Raw genomic sequence first — 18,025 nt, forward strand, 5'->3', positions numbered from 1 at the left:
TTCTTCAGCAACTTGAGGACCTTTACTCAGTTATTAAAATGTACAGACCCGTATATAATATGGACGAAACTGGATTTTTTTGTCGCTTGCTGCCAAGATATTCTCTGATAATGCCTTCTGAAAGCTTAGTAACTACAAGAGGTAAAAAAAATCTAAAGAAAGAGTGACTTTACTCCAACGCAACAGGATCTCACAAAATACCCTGTTTTATGATTAGAAAAGCTGCACAACCTGCTTGTATAGTCGGTAGAACATGGCCTATACCATATTTTTGTCAGAAAAATGCATGGATGGATGTCTCTATATGTTGGAAATGGTTCAATGAAGTCTTTTATCCTGAAGTTAAAAGCAAAACTGGCTTGCCTGTTCTTTTATTATTAGACAACGCACCTGGACATTTTGAGGCGTTTGAGCAAAATCTTGTAAAAGTTGTTTTCTTCCCTCCAAATTGCACAAGTTGGAAGCAACCATGTGATATGGGGATTATTGCGGCTCTCAAAAAGCGATATAAATATCTATATCTCTCAGACATATTGTCATATTACAGCCTCGATGTAAATACAAAAGAATGTCTGAAAGAAAGTAGTCTTTTGTGCAAAAGAGGTGCAGCAGGAGTTGAATACGGGATGCCCGCACATCTTCTTGACGCTGTTAAGTATGTCGATTTGGCTTGGAAATCAGTTCAAGCTTCATCTCTCAAAAATTGCTTCGACAAGGCAGAATTATTTCATATTTCCAGTCCCGTTAACACTGAACTATGCTCTGAGAAGGCTGACTTCACATCTTTTAATATGCTCTTGCTGCTGAACGAAATTGAAGGAATAGGAATTATGTTCAGTTCGGAAGATATCAGCAATTTTGAATCAATTGACTGTGAAGATTCTCCAACGTATATTGAAGCAATCAAGGAAGATGTTGAAGATTGTTTGTCTCTCGAAGAAAATAATGCAGTTGCTATGGATAACAATTCTGATGAAGAAGAAGCTAATAATGATGAGATAGACGATGGTACCAACTTTTTAGGTATTGAATTTATACATTTATCTCTGATCGATATTGGCAAGCAATTAAAATGTCAAAAAGCTAAAGCAATTTTAAAAGACGACAACGATAAATAGCAACGAACAACTATCATCAAACATACGGTCAGTAATTATGAAAATTAAACGAGAAAAGCTGCAGAATGCATATCAGCCTACAATTCATGACTTTTTCCGTCATACATAATATATTTCTTAATAAAGATTTGTATATATGGTTAATAATTTAGTTTGTTAAATTTTTTCTTATCTTTTTCTTATTTGCGCACTCCTAGTTAATTGCGCATCACAGTGCCTGTTTCAATTTGCGCAATTAAGCGAGAGACTACTGTAAACTAGGTGTCTAACTTGCGGAACATTATCGGACGATAAATGAAGCCGTCTTTTGTTTTGTTTTGTTTTTAAATATAGTCCGCCATTTGTAAAAACGGCAAAAGCTGAAGCCGTTGAGTGTAATAAAATGCAAATCAAAAGTTCCAAATAAATTAAAGATAATTCAAAAACACTTTTTAATCATTAAAAAACACTTATAAAAGTTTTTTATGTTAGTTAAAAAGTATTATAATTCATAAAAATGCTTCAAAAGTGTCTGTCGTTTCACTTTTCTATTCAAAACGTTTCACTTTTCTATTCTTTTCACTTTTCTCTTCAAAACTTTAATGCCTTTCTAATCGAAAATAAATTTAGGAATCATAAACTATTATTTTACAAGTATTATAATTTCCTCTAAACACTTTTACATAAATAGTATTTATATTTAAAATATATTTACTTGGTATTTTATGGTACCATTAATACAAAAAGGTTTTAAAAAAGAAACTAAAAGAAACTAACTCTTTTAACTGAAAACTTTAAAAAATTTAATTTCCGTCTGCTTTCTCATAAAAATGTCTATAAAGTCTTGAAAATTGACGAGTGGTAAAAGAAAAAAAAATTTTTGTCTACTAAAAATTGACTTTTTGGTGAAGGCATATTTTTTTATTTAGATTTCGTTTATCACACATCAATGCTCACCATTCAAAATTATGCACACTACTAGGGTAATATGGTGTTATAAATGATTTTCTTATAAAAAAAAACGCAAAATATTTAAAAAAATATTTAGGTTATAAAGTTTATTCAGGTTATAAATCTTAATTTATGAATTAAATTATCTCTAAAATAAAAATTTCAAAAAAATACTTTTGATACTATTGTTAATAGACCGTGATCCGAGCATGCTAATCGCATCGGTCTGTGACCTTCCTCTCAGAACCAAGTATTTTTTTCAGAAAAAGGATTTTGTAATATGTAATAACATTATCGAAAAAGTTCTCAAGTTTTTCTTCTGCAGCTTTTGAGAAAAAAGTGTTACAACTCCCTATAAAAATCGATTTAAACGACCATCGTTTCGTTTCGTTGAAAATTATCAATAAAAAACAGAACGTGTTTTTGTATAATTTTTCTAAGGCTAATTTTAAATACATGCGGCAAATTACTCGTCTTAATAATCAAAACAAAATAAAAATATGGTCGCAGCCGAGTCTTGCAAACACTCATGTCTTATTCATTTTTCGAATTGTGAAGTTGAATAATTAAGAAATTTTACTAATTTAACCTATGAAAAATTTATTTTATCACGAAATGGCTTATGATAAGTAAAGAAAAGTCAGAACTACGCGCATAGCACATAAAGTTGTAAATTGCCCTGAACATTTTGATAAAAACTTTCATTTGGTATACCATCTAAAATGTTACAAGTATTTCACAGATATTTCTAAAATTGAAAGAGCCAGAAAAAGAAAATTGAATCATATATCTGAAAGTTTTTAAATAGAAAATAAAAGAAAATCTTCTCGATTGTCATCAGTTAGTATCTCAACTAATTCTTCAGTTTTGCAGCCACTTTGTATTATTTGTAAAAATAAAAATCTTTACTATATATATAAATTTTGCTTTATAAGGGTATGCTCATTGAGTCTGGTGTTATTGCTTGTGGCTCTTGCAATGGAGTAATGTCAAACATTTTAATTGAGGTGTTAGAGCTCATAAACTGATGTATAAAGCACTAAGTCGTCTGAGGTTTTAGTTCTTTCTTCCTTCAAAGACCAGAGAAGAAGAAGCTGACATTTTAAATTTTATTTGTGGTAAGAAAGAATGTTATGAAGATCTAGATTTTGATGACTATATACAAAGTCAATTGTTATTGGTCAAAGATATTATAAGCTATCAGACTTATATTATTCACAAAGCCCCTGTTGTTTTCTTTCTGTAGTGTCTACTTAGAAATGGTGCAATTAATACTGCTTCATTTAAGACCATTTAAATGCTCAGCACAAAATATTTTGTGCTGGAAATTGGGATCTGCATCTATCTACAGTTAACTCTATGCTTGGATGGTTTTTTGTTACAGATCGTATCAACTACAGCAGATATGTATCTTGCTATTGGTTAGAAATAAGCGTACTTAATCAAGTGCATAAAGGTATTGTCTATTTTTTCTTTCGTATTGAAGTGTTAAGGTTAAGTAAAAAAATTTGTTTTACAACAATATATAGTTTACTAACAAGATAATTGTCTTGTGTGTTTTTAAAAACATTATAGAATTATCTTATATGTTTGATTTTATAGTAATCAACCTGGAATAATTTCCTTTTTTATGTTTGACAGATATTTGTCATGAAATAAAAGAAAACTGGACGGTTAAAGATATTGCATGTGATTAAACTATAGAACAAATTTATAACAGGAGTAGTAAAGTTACGGGTGGAATTTTAGGTATAACACGTAAGCCAGGAGCTGTTAACCCAACTGGAGAGGGCTTTGTTAACTGAAGCAGCTGAGGAATCCGCAAGAGTATCTTCAGTAACACAGTAAACATATTTGTACTAACAATCCTTTTTTTATTTATGAAATTACATAATTGATTGAATGGATATAATTTTACATTCTAAAATTTTGAAAAATTTTATAATTCTAGTTTTTTAAATAGGTTTTTTAATTTTTTTAAAGAATGTTTCAAAAGTATACTTTTAAACATAATATTTAGTTGTAGAAAAGAATTGGATGATTTAAGAATTAAAAAGGATGAAGAGAATGGTACATCAATTCTGGAGACTATTAATACAATAGTAAACCCTTTTGACAATGACAGAAATAAACTTTTACAGTTAGCAAGTGGGAAAGTTGCCACAGAAAATACTTTGAGAGATATGCTTAGTCTTTGGGAAACAAAAGGCTAAGAATTTTATTTAAAAAAATAGTATTTGCAAAGAGCCAGACGTATTTTCTCCAATTAAAAAACAATGTTACATACATTTTCCAACATGCACAATAAAGTGCATACTAAAAATAGAAAAGGGGGAAATGGCAGAAATAAAGAACACCACAAATTTGTTTGCTAAGTTAATCTTGCTGGCAATTCGCCAAAGACAGCGATGATACTTACAATGGAATAATTTCAAGTGATTATGATTCTGATATAGATAATCAGCCATTGTAAACTTTTACGTTTGTAAGATGATAAAATAAATTTAAAAAAGCTAAATGAACAATGTATTATTAGTTGTTAAAACGATATTTCAAATTAACTTTTAGACCTACACGATAAAAATCGATTCATTCTTATATACCTATGTAAATAAATGTATAATTAGTTTTATATTAAAAATATTTCATACATTTATATACAATTTAGTATTTATGCAGTTGTAGCTGCTAAAAACAGTTTTTAGATCACTATTTACTTACACGATAAAAATCGATTCACTCGACAATATAAAACTAAATCGTATATTTCTCGAAAGCTGCCGGAGGAAAAATGGGGAACTTTTCAAATTCACAAGCAGTATACTTTAAAACGCAAGTTTGGAAAAAATAAAGTAGTTCTGAGAGGGAGGTCAAGAAAACTGTTTTCTTATAACATTTTTATATCACGGATCGCGGTCAACAAGCTGTGGTTCTACTTTTTGCAATAAACAAATAAAAAGTTATTGTATTTTAAGTCATCGGTTGAACGATGGAAGAGCATACACCAAACTATTTTGTTGGCATAAAACATCAGATCTTTTTTCCGTGTTTTATCAATTATCAATATTACGCTGAAGCGCATATTAATAGCAACTTAATAAAGAAAAAAAGTATTAGGACCCGTCCCCGTTTTTTTTTATTTAGAAGTTTACAATTTTACAATAAGAAGTAATAAAGACTAATCCTTAATTCAAAGCAAATATTTGAAAGACTTATTTTCTACCGCTTACGATAAAATATTGAAGTAGGGATTAATTTTTACATTAATATTTTATCGTAAGCGGCAATCAATTACGTATAGAAGTAGTCGGTGTAAAATTAACTTACAAAGACCCCTTTTTTACGGCTCCGGACTGCTAGTTTATATTATTCATACACAATTAGCTATATTAGCTAGTTTATATATCACACTTTATACATTTATTATTTATACATTTATACATATCATTACATATTAAAAGGTCTTAGAATTTTTGTTATAATCTAGTAAGATAGAAAGAGGTCTTGGTTATTCTCGTTGACTTATTTATTGTGTAAATAAGATTACGTGAAAAAAGAGTATTTTTAAAATATATAGTATTATTAGAAACATTTTTCATCGATGTCTCTCTTCTTTATTGACAGTTAAAAATGTGTTAAAGTAAATTTTTTTAAACTACCAGTTAGTTTTCTAAAAATAGTATTAATGATTATGTTTTTTACTGTTTTTAACAAGTTCAATGCATAATGACTCACAATTTGTTTCATTAACTCATAGTTCATTATGAAGGATAAAGTTAATTGAATTGTAAACAAAAAAACTTACGACACCGTCTTCATAATTTTCATGCGGTTGATTCACTGAAATTTATTTTTCTGTCAAAATCACCTTTTCATGCGGTTGATTCATGCATAATTTTCATGCGGTTGATTCATCGAAATTTATTTTTCTGTCAAAATCACCTTTCTGTTGAACAAATAATCCTCAAATTATGTTTAACATCATTCAAAAAAAACTTTAAATTTTCAAAATATTTATTTAGACTCCGGACTTTATTGTTAAAAATGTAAATTTATATATATATATATATATATATATATATATATATATATATATATATATATATATATATATATATATATATATATATATATACATACATATATATATATATATATATATATATATATATATATATATATATATATATATATATATATATATATATATATATATATATGTATGTATGTATTTACATATATATGTTGTATATCTATAAAAATAAGAACATATATTAAAAAACATAAAAAATGGATAACGATAAAGTAATTACGATGGAAATGCTTAGAGAACTCATGTCATTACAAGGAGATACAATTTTCAAATGTTTTAAGGAAAGTTTGCTCAGTGTTCTTGAAAAAGTTGATAACTTAGCCAAAGACATTGAAGAAATAAAACGTGGACTTACCTTTGTTGGTGATTAAATGGAGACAAAAGTGAGCAAGGTTGATAGTAAAATGGGAGAAATTAAAGAAACTATTGTGGGTATTAAATCATTCCACGGAAAATTAAGCAACGATTTAAATGAAAATAAAAGAAATCTTGAGGATCGAAACCGACGGGAAAAAACATATTTATTAACGAAGACTATAGCGATGAAACAATGCGAATTCGTAAAGAGCTTTTTGTCCAAGCAAAAATACATCGTGGTAACGGAAAATACGCGAAAGTCATATATAATCGATTAGTGGTAAGAGAAATGAAAAACGAGAACGAGGGTGTTGAAAGCAAGTAGTTTATTTATTTACGTTTTAATTATTTTATTAAGTACTAAATTAAGGTTTTTATTAAGGATTATATTAACAATGAGTATATCTAAAACAATGCATAACGATGAAGCTAATTTGACAAAATTAATATCACCTATTTTCGAAATTTTGAAATATAACAAAAATGATTATAATTTTAGGACTGAAATAGATATTAACTGCTTAAATAATGAATATTATAAACCAGAAGAATTTAAGACAGAAAAACGTTACAAAGATTTAAACATTTTAAGTATTAATATACGGTCAATGAACAAAAATTTTGAATCATTTAAACATTTTTATTATTCTTTAAATTATCTTTTTGATGTAATATGTATATCAGAAACTTGGGAAGATGCGAATTCGCCCATGCCCGAAAATTCCCTTTACAATTTAGATTCATATAAAATGATAAGTCAACCACGTGTAATCAGCAAGGGAGGTGGCGTTGCAGTATATATTCTTGATAAATTTGAATTAAAAAAAAACAACACATTTTCAAAAACATATTGAAACTTTGTGCCTTGAAGTGTTAAATACTTCTGGTAAATCGTTTTTAATCTCCTCATTGTATCGACCGCCATGTGGTAAACAAGTTAAGGAAGTTTCCTTAATATCCTTAAGAAATTTTATGTCTCAAATGAGTAAGCAAAACAAGCATGTTTTCTTCGCGGGAGATACAAATATGGACGCATTACGTTTTGAAAAGTTTGCAAACATAAAAAACTTTTTCAATTTACTACTCGATGTAGTTAAGGCCGTTTTAAAATATTATAGGGTCTGTATGATATTTTGCTGACCATAACATAATTTCTTTAAATAATACGGTCTCTGAATTATGACAAAACAAAATGAGTTTTTATATTTTGCCGTATACAAAATATAGTTGTTTAAAATTTACAACATATTTATACAACAATCTATAACATAAAATTCACAACTATAGTTGTTTAAAATTTAAATTAATTAGCTTTTTTTGTATTCTTAGTTGTATATATAGTTTACACTTGAGTAGAGTATATATTTTTCTGCCCTATATAACAGAATTATTTATTTATGTCTATTTTTATATTTATCAACAGTTTTAATTAAATATGTATAATATTATGACACAAATTATTTTTCTAATAAAAATTATTTTAGGCCAATTAATGGAGTATTTATGTGCTAAGTATATTCCACAAGTAACTTATTTTACATTAATACATTTTTTGTAAACTTCATAAGTTAAGCCCCTGTTATATTTTATATTGTTTTTTAAAGCAAATACTGTTAGAAAATAGATGAAATTTAGTAATTTTACATGAATGGAATATGTTTTGTGATCATTATTTAACGAAAATAGAAATAAACTTGAATTCACTACAAACATGAAAAAATATAAAATTCTACATTATAAAGTAATTTGTCAACAATGTATGTATGCAATTTGTCAACAATGTATGTATGCAATATACATACATTGTTGACAAATTGCACACACAAACATATAGTACATGCACACAAATTGATATGCTTTGTTTATATATTAAAAGTTCAAAAAATTTAATAAAATTTTGTGGGATTGCTGATTGATGTTTAGTTTATCTGTAATTTTTATTCTGTAATTTTCTCAATTTTAAATACACTAAGGAATTTTGTTGAATTAATATTCTACAAGTATCATATTTTACATTCATAAATTTTTTGTAAAGGTAATAACTCTACCTCTTATTATCTTATATATTTTATTTTAGAGCAAATACTGTTGAAAAATGGATTTAATTTAGTAAATTTACATGACTGGAATTTACTTTTTTAATCATTATTTAACGAACATAGAAATTATCATTGATTCGATACAAATAAGGTAAGAAAATATACTATATCTTAAAAAAATTTGTATATAATGACAAATTGCATTGCAACACATCATACATGCACTCAAATTAATGTGCTTTGTTTGTTTGTTATAATTAAAAAGAGCAAGATTTTGTGGTCAGTTTTTCATGTTTCTTCATTACTCATTTTTTTAAATCAATATAAATAATAACCACCACCTTTTTTTAAAAATATTTCTATGAGGTGAAAAGAGTGTCATTTTATTGTTTATAAAGAGAAAAAGAAAATACACCTTAAACTGTGTGTTACATAAAGAAAGGTTTTAATGCTCTAAATCTATTCTAAAATAAAAGATTAATATTTAATTATTATTTTAAATTAGGATAATTATTTATCCATTATTGTTTAAGCTTACTGAAAAACATAACAGATTTTGCTATTATATCAAAGATCAACAATCATAAGAGAGATTCTAAATCAGACTAAATAATAAAGAAAACCCATGCTTCACCCTTAAACCAAAAATACAGAGCAAATTAATTTTTTTTCTAACATAATTTTTTGTTGTTGCATATACAACTACATGACAAAAAAAGGCTACTAATTTGCCTAAACTTCTTGTTCAGAATTTTTTATTGTATCCAAGAATTTTATAACAGAACCATCTACACTGTCAATTTTAACTTGAAAAGCTGGTATTAACAACGTTGCATTGAGTAAGCATAGCTCCCAGCATTTTTTAACACGATCAATTTCTTTCTTGGTAGTATTGCCGCTGTTTTGAATAAAACTGTTTTTGTAAAGTTTGGAAATTGATGATTCAATTTGACTTTTTGGGCTTTTATTTTTAAATCCTCAGATACTTGAATTCTTATGGTTGCATTAGAAATTATGTTGTCAGAGTGTCGGTTTGATGTGGAATTAGACATATTTTTAATAAAATTAAATAGTCTTTTTTCTTTCTCAGTATTGGCCACATGCCCTGAAATAACTCTCAACTGGTCTGGAGTGTGTATAAATAGGCAGTGAAAATATTTTCCATAGAATTTCCTTTTAGTCAAAATATTAGGATTTGAACCAATGTTTTCTTTCAATAAGATTATATGTTCAAATGTAAATAAAAACTAAGAATTAGTTCATTTGTTCGTTCAGATTCAGGTTTATAAATGTACTCCTGGATTTGACACATAGTTAGAAATATTTGAATCAAAGTATTATTTGGATGGAGTTGTTAACAATATACTGTTATCTTTATAATTGCAGCTCGTCTAGATTCTTTTCCGTCAAATGCTGCTTTAATTACTTTTTCTAGTTGTTTACACTCTGGCTTTGAAAAATGAGAAGGTAGCTCAATAAATAAGCTTTTAATATGATTAAATATGTCGTGGAGAGGTTCCATTAGTAACTCATAATTTTGTAAACCATGATCTTTGAATAATGATTCAGGTTCATAGAAAAATTAGGCTTGGTAATCTTTGTATACCATGCATTTCATTAACAAGTTTTTGATATAAGACAGATTTTTTCATATCCATTTTAAAATTTATATTTCTTTGGACTAGTTCATTAATAACTTCATTCTTTCATAAGTTTGCCTATACATTTATGCCACACACCCAACACAAATAGTGCCCTCCTTTCTGCTGTCCAGCCTCAAACTGAGAAGCTGACCCATCTCCCTTAAAAAATCGCATTTCATCTGTAATTTCTATATTATTTATAAGTGTAGGAGTTTTTGGAGAAATAACGTCATTTATTCTGGTCGTTAAATACATCAGTAAATCATCCGTTAAAGGTGATGTTTTTTTTTTTTTTTTTTTTTTTAAACATCTTCGCTTCCAACAAGGCTGCAAGCAGCCACTAATTAAAGTTGGAAGTTACTGAAAGAGAAAAGATGAAGATTGTAGAGCAAGATAACGATTGACAAACGACTTAAAAGATTGCAAATTATATGAATCAGGAAAGCAAGATGAAGGAAGCAAATTCCAAAGAGCTGATGTTCGAGGAAAAAAACTAGACGAATAAGCGTTTTTGGAGCACTTGGGAACAGCCACAGAAAAAGGATGACACTTAATTGAATGACGAGTAACACGAGAATGAATTATAGTAGATGGCACAAGAGACGCTAGCTCTTTAGAGCAGTGCCCATTATAGTATTTGTAGAAAAGAGAAAGAGAAGCAACATTACGACGATGTGATAATGGTTGGAGGTTGGCTGCAAGAGCAGGTCCAACTATGTTTACAATGCGTTTTTGCACCTTGTCTAAAAGAAAAAGGGCATCATTAGACGATCCGCCCCAGATATGGCAACAATATTCCATACAAGGCCGGATTTGAGATTTATAGAGATAGAGAATAGAATCCGAAGTAAGAAAGTGACGAGCTCGATAAAGAGATGGAACCTTAGCAGATGCTAATTTTGCAACTGATTTGATATATGTTTTCCGAGAAAGATTGGAAGTAAGAGTTAATCCTAGAAGATGAAGAGTAGGTGACTCATCAAGTACATCACCGTTCATAAATATAGGAAGATCTAAATTATTGCGATAACGATTGGCTGAAAAAAATTGAGTTTTATCTGAATTAAAGTTCACCAGCCACTATGAGCCCCATGCTGTAGCAGAAGTGAAATCCTTTTCAAGCTCAAATACCCCCTCCAAGCAATCAAAGGGTGTTGGTTTCTTATCACGACAAGAATAAATGGTAGTATCATCAGCAAACAATGCCACCTTAGATGTGAGAATATCTGGAAGATCGTTAATGTAAATTAAAAAGAGTATAGGGCCAAGGATAAAACCTTGAGGAACCCCTGAAGTTACAGAATAAGAAGAAGAGTGTTGTCCATCGAGGACAACTTTTATGCTACGATTGGAAAGGAAGGATTCAATGATCTTGAAGATGTTGCCGGATACACCATAAGAAGAAAGCTTATGGAGAAGACCAGCATGCCAAACTTTATCAAAAGCTTTTGAAATGTCAAGAGTGATAGCCTTAACCTCTCTACCTTTATCTAATGCACGCTAAAACCTGTCAGTTATTACTGTTAGCAAATCAGCTGTAGAACGAGAAGATTGAAATCCATATTGATGGTCAGAAAGTAAGTTATTAGATTCACGATGAGAAATTAAGGGTTTGTTAATTAAAGATTCAAAAACCTTGCTTATGATAGGAAGAAGACTTATGGGACGGTAGTTAGACGAATCAGATCGCTCTCCAGAATTTTTGAAGATAGGGATAACAGATGCCGCTTTCCAGCAGGCTGGAAAGCAAGACTCTGATAAGCACTTGTTGAATAGTTTTGAGAGTATAGATGACAGCTCCGAAGAACACTTCTGCAAGACAATAACAGGTATGTTGTCCGGGCCACAAGCTGTAGAAGAGTCTAGGCAGGAAATCACTTTAAATACAGATGCTGGAGTGATATGAATGTCAAGCAATGGATCAACCTGTTTGTTGGCGATATCAGGTAGAATGCAACTAGTGGAATCAAGAGATGATATTGATGAAGTTTTTAGCAAACAATTCGGCTTTGTCTTTAGGTGAGGTGACAAAGTCTGAACCATACAAGAGAGGTGGAATTATAGATTTGCCCTTATTATTGATATTATTAAAGATTCTCCAGAAGTCACGAGAGCCTAATTTTTGAGATGAGATACGAGATTTCATGACCTGAGAATAGCGGGTTTTGGCGTTAGACAAAACCTTTTTACAATTGTTTCTAGCAGTAATAAACAGACGTCTGTTTTCTGGAGAATTGTTTTGCTGATAAATATGGAAGTAACGGTTTCGATTGGCAATCGCAGCAGCACAGTGTGAAGAAAACCATGGAGGAGAGTGAGGCTTGACCTGGAATCGTCGAGAGGGAACAAAAGATTCCATGCCAGCCTGAATCCACGAAGTTATGTAAGATGCGCATTTGTCGACAGGAAGACGAAAGATTTCTACCCAAGGGCCATCACGAAGAAAATCACGGAAAGAATCCCAGTCAGCTTTACTGTAGTTGTAAGAGGTACAATAATAGGGGGATTCAGGTGATGAAAAAGAATGAGATATTAGTTTTAGAGAGATCAAACTGTGATCAGAAGCACCTAAGGGTGAATGTGGAGAAACTGAGCACTGACTAGGATCAGAAACAAGACATAAGTCGAGTAGAGAAGGTAAATGATTCGGGTTGTCTGGAAAGCGAGTTGGAAAGTTGACTATTTGAGTTAGGGATTGAGAAAGGCAAAAGTTGTGGGTTTAATGCCTGCCGAATCACTGACACTAGAGCCAAGCCATTCAGAGTGGTGAGCATTAAAGTCATCGACAACAACTATATTAGCTGATGTATAAAGAGAGAGGGTTTGGTCAATATGATCAGAAATAACAGCAAAAATAGTGGAGTTTTGAGATGAAGGAGAGCGATATAGAACAAATAGAAATAGAGTGAAGTGGTGCTAAACGAAAGCACATAAAAGAATAGTCTGTGGATTCAAACCTAGTTTCACGATAAATGGGTGAATTCTTACGAATGTAAATGCCGAGGCCAAGCATGTGACTATTAGAGTCTTTACGAATTAGAGGAAGATAACCATCAACACTAAGATCACAAGATGAGACAGCCGAACTCAAATTAGTCTCACAAAGAGCAAGTAGGTCTGGTGAACTTTGCAAGAGATAAGACTCAACAGAAGAAAAGTCACTTCGAAGACCACGAATATTAGTGAATGATAGGTTTAGAGAACTTGGTGATGATGATGGTTTTTTGTGTTTTATAGTTTTTGGATTAAAGAACTTGACTCAAAGCATAGATAGTACTCAGAACACTGTTTAATAGCCCAAGCAATTGCCTCATTACTACTAATAAACCCTAAGCCGTATCAAAGGGCTCCAAATGTGGCCTCCGCAATGCACACCAAAAGTACAAACAGGGACACCATCCATGCGCAACATGGCACTGTTAATACTTTGATATTTTTCAGCTGTTGATGGAATCAGCCTCTCTGAGAGCTACCACAGAGTTCGGGAAACCTGACTACCAGCCGGCCTCAGAACCATAAAACTGAGTTTTAGAGCTGTACCCTCATTAGGAGATAATAAAATGAGTTGCCTAGTCATAAAAACAGAGACACAAGCAAAACCCATGCATTGAGTCAAGAAGATCCAGCATTCAACATCCTAAACTGGAAACAATGTATTAAAAATTCATCTGCGCCAGCCTAATAGATGAAGAAGGGGTGCGAGGCTGGTCAACAGATAGAATCAATAGATCTGGCCAAAAGATACCATATTGGAGATTCAACAATTGCCTGGATAATAATTTTTTGCCCACTTATTAAATTATATTCTTTATCTGTGTAGTATAAAGCGGTATCATGTAAAGTTGAAACTGTCATAAGAATATACCCATGGTTACAGACAGTTGAAGCATCATGCCAGAACATTAAATGACGTTTTCGTTCAAAAAATTAAAGTCTTGATCTGAGTTCTTTTGTAGTTAATTGTTGAGTTTTATTGTACTCGTGAATTCTTTTTAAAAAGTCTATAATATTGGTTTCTGACATATCAATATATTCTTTGTCACTTTTGATTCTCATGAACTCTTTCATTAGTATATTTTATTATGGTATCAAAAGGTTGTTTTCGTCCTTCTACTGTAAACTTAACTAACTTCTTTTTCTAAATTTTTTTCTTTTATCACTGACTTTTCAAATGACTGCGGTACAACTAACTCGCCTAATGAATACTTCTTTTCATAAATTTGTCTCTTCATTCTTTCTGTAACCATGAAGTTGCTTTCTTCTTGTGGAAGAGATTCACTTTTATCTATATCCAATCTACAAAAAATGTGAAGGATGTTATATTGTCTAATATTTATGGTTATTACCATACTGCTAAGGAATATCGTGCATATTGACTTATATTCCTATTATGGATTATATTTCCTATTGTATGGATTGTATTTAGTTTTAAATTTTTTACAATTAGAAATTATAGTTACAAAATTTTTGATTTTACCTTATTTTTTTACGACGAACTCTTGTATTAGATTCTCCTGCTATTTGAAAAAATTCTGTTAAGCTTATTTCACTTTGATTCTAAAGGAGTTCCTTTATGATTTGACCAGCATTGCGAGGTGTTTTTCCATCATTATCTTTTAAATCATATTTTCTGGCCATACCTGTGAAGTTTATTTTTTTTCCTCCTTTGTAATTTAAAAATTCATTGAGACACTCCTCTTTTTTCCATGTATATCGTTTAGTGGAGCCAACATGACTTTTTTTCCGCTTAACACCCTAAATTAATAAATTTTCAAGATGGATATAAATATATATATAAAAAAAACAAAATTATATATATATATATATATATATATATATATATATATATATATATATATATATATATATATATATATATATATATATATATAACATATATATATTAAGGTGTTTTATTAAGGCTTTTTATTATTAGTTTCTGTTTTCGTTTAATTTCTGATGGATTTTCATATCCAATTTCCAGGAGATCAGCATGTGTTTTAGAAAATGATGTTTTAAATGTTTTATTAAATTGTACATCCAACTTTTTGACTATTTTTTTTGTTATATATAATAATGCCTCTTCTTTTTTTTTCAGTAGATCCACTGATTTTGCAATTAGTTTGTAGTCACTGGTGAAATTTGGAAACTGAGAAAGATATAACTTTAATTCAATATCTCCTAAACATGCCGGACAATTGTCAAAACAATGCTCTGATTTACTTTTACTGGAAAGCTTGTCCCATCTTTCTTTAGAGAATACACTAAGAACTTGTGCTTTGATGAGCTTACTGTTTTTTCCAATATATCGTAAATTTTTTAATATTTGTTTTGAAAAGAATTTATACTGTATAATAAAGTCAGTATTTGTATCAGTAAACTGCTGTGTATATACGTCATATCGGTGCATATTATTTCGCATAATAAAACTCCGTTGATTCTCATTGAGGGCTACATCAAAATTTGCCAGGGTAGATGCATTAAAGGCTGAAATTTTTGCATAACCACATGTTGTTGGATGAATAAATGAGGACATGGTACTTTTAAATGTCACCTTTAAACACCAAGTTATAAAAGAAAACTATATGATTTTTATTGTAAAAATTAATTGATAAATAAATATATATATATAATATATATATATATATATATATATATATATATATATATATATATATATATAATTAGTAAATTTAGTTTTTATAAATAATATAAATAATTATAAATATATAATTAGATTTTGTTTAATTGCATTATAATTATCATATCTCGATTTTTGGATTTGCGCGAAGTATATGACGTAACATAAAATAAAAATGTTTGTGTCAAAAAAACCCTGGCCGAAGATTTTTATTATTATTTTTTAATCTCTTAAGAATTGCGATCACTGGTCCAGATTTAAATAAGATTTTAAATGAATACATTTTTTAGGTGAAATGAACATCATAGTTTAATAATATGATATTTTCTGACCGTTTATTGGCAGTTTTTCTTAATTATAAGCTCTTTCTTGGTCGGAATTCCTAAAATAGTCGTGAAATTTTATAAAAATATTGTATTTTAACAACTATATTTAGTTAATATACGTCAGAACTGATTAGAACTAGGATCTATAATGGGTTAAGGCACTTTTTCAAAAGATTTTAACTAAATTCATGTTAACACCGATGAGCGAAAATGATCTAAAGAATATAAAATGGCGTTCTTCAGATTTACTATTAAGGGTAGTAAAAAGGTTTTGAAAATTATATATATAAAAAAAGAAAAGTTTCTTTAAACATTATAAAAATCTGAAGCAAAAAAATTTATAACGTCTAAAGTTCTTGTTTGGACACAATACGCTGACAAAATCATGCTAATTCCAAATAAAAGAATTCGAATAATTTGTAAATCGCATTAACTACACCGAGTATTTGAATTTAATGTAATACCCACCATATTTAAACCCACACACATTACTAACCAATCATCTTCTGTGATTGACAATATTTTAACAATCAGTTCCCTAAATACTAAATTTGAATCAGGCCTTTTTATTGCAGACTTTTCTGATCATTTTCCGGTTTTCCATATAGCACGCGAAGTACTATCTCATGTTGACAATAAAAAAAATCTTTGTGACTTACAGAAATCTTTCTATAAAAAACCTGAATAATTTAAAAAAAAAATTCCAAATAGAACGATGGGACAACGTTATTCATCAACAGATCCTAATATTGCGTTTGATAATTTCTAAGGCGCATTTCAAAATATCTTTGATAATACATGCCCAAAATTAAAAAACAAAGGATATAAGAATCCATGGATGACAATAACTTTAATTAAAACATCAAAAAGAAAACAAAAACTTTACGTAAAATTTTTAAAATCAAAAAATAAAGATGATGAAATATTCTACAAAAATTATAAAAAAATTTTTCAACATAATATAAAAGAAGCAAAAATAAGATATTTTTCTAATCAGCTTGATAAGCATAAATTCAATATAAAAAGGACTTGGGCTGTTATAAACCAACTAACAGGAAGAGAAAAAAAGAAGCATACTTGTTTACCACAAAAATTAATTTCCGATAAAAAAAATTATAACAAGTGAAACAAAGATATGTCAAGAATTTAACAAATATTTTGTTAATGTAGGCCCCTCTCTTGCTTTTAACATTGCGCAACCAAATAAAACATTTAATAATTTTTTGGGAGAAAACCTAACACTAGTATAAATAATGAAAAGATAACTAAACTTGAATTTAATAAAGCAATTATTGAACTTAAACGCAATAAGTCATGTGGATATGATGGTATTTCCAGTAATGTAGCTATTTATGTTATGGACAGCATTTGTAAACCATTATTTTATTTAATATCATCTTCATTTGAAAATAGTATATTCCCTGACAAACTTAAATTAGCCAAAATTAATCTCATTCTCAAAAAAGGTGATTGCAATAATATTTCTAACTACCGACCTATTTCTCTACTCCCAGTTTTTTCAAAAGTATATGAGAGAGTAATTTATAATAGAGTTAATAAGTACTTTACATTGAGCAATTTATTATACAAAAATCAGTTTGGATTTCAAAGCAATTGCTCTACTATATATAATTGCTCTACTATATATGTCGTTTGATAGAGATGAACTGGTATTAGGAGTTTTTACTGATCTTTCCAAGGCCTTTGATACAGTTTTTTTATTTTATATGAAAAATTGTAATACTGTTAATCAGCGAAATAAAAGTTAAATAATAAAAATAAAATAAAGGAAAATACTTGTTCCGCAATCGCAAATTGTTATTCTGACGATTGTTAGAAGTTATTGTCTAGTTATTGTTTGCGTAACAATTATTACAG

The 18,025-nt window shown here is 29.3% G+C and overlaps 1 protein-coding gene and 1 long non-coding RNA gene across 2 annotated transcripts; both read left to right on the forward strand.

Moving 5' to 3' along the window:
• Positions 1 to 209: 209 nt before the first annotated feature.
• LOC136081175 (tigger transposable element-derived protein 4-like) lies at positions 210 to 1,118 on the forward strand. Its single transcript, XM_065798472.1, has one exon. It carries the CDS (start codon positions 210 to 212, stop codon positions 1,116 to 1,118), a length of 909 nt encoding a protein of 302 aa, XP_065654544.1.
• A 1,383-nt stretch (positions 1,119 to 2,501) lies between these two features.
• On the forward strand, positions 2,502 to 4,617 carry LOC136080938 (uncharacterized). The gene is made up of 3 exons (XR_010638744.1): positions 2,502 to 3,504; positions 3,690 to 3,892; positions 4,069 to 4,617. It is a non-coding gene; the product is annotated as an uncharacterized LOC136080938 (long non-coding RNA).
• The last annotated feature ends 13,408 nt before the right edge of the window (positions 4,618 to 18,025 follow it).

The sequence above is a fragment of the Hydra vulgaris genome, chromosome 06 (genome assembly GCF_038396675.1).
Source record: "Hydra vulgaris chromosome 06, alternate assembly HydraT2T_AEP".
Taxonomy (NCBI): Eukaryota; Metazoa; Cnidaria; class Hydrozoa; order Anthoathecata; family Hydridae; genus Hydra; species Hydra vulgaris.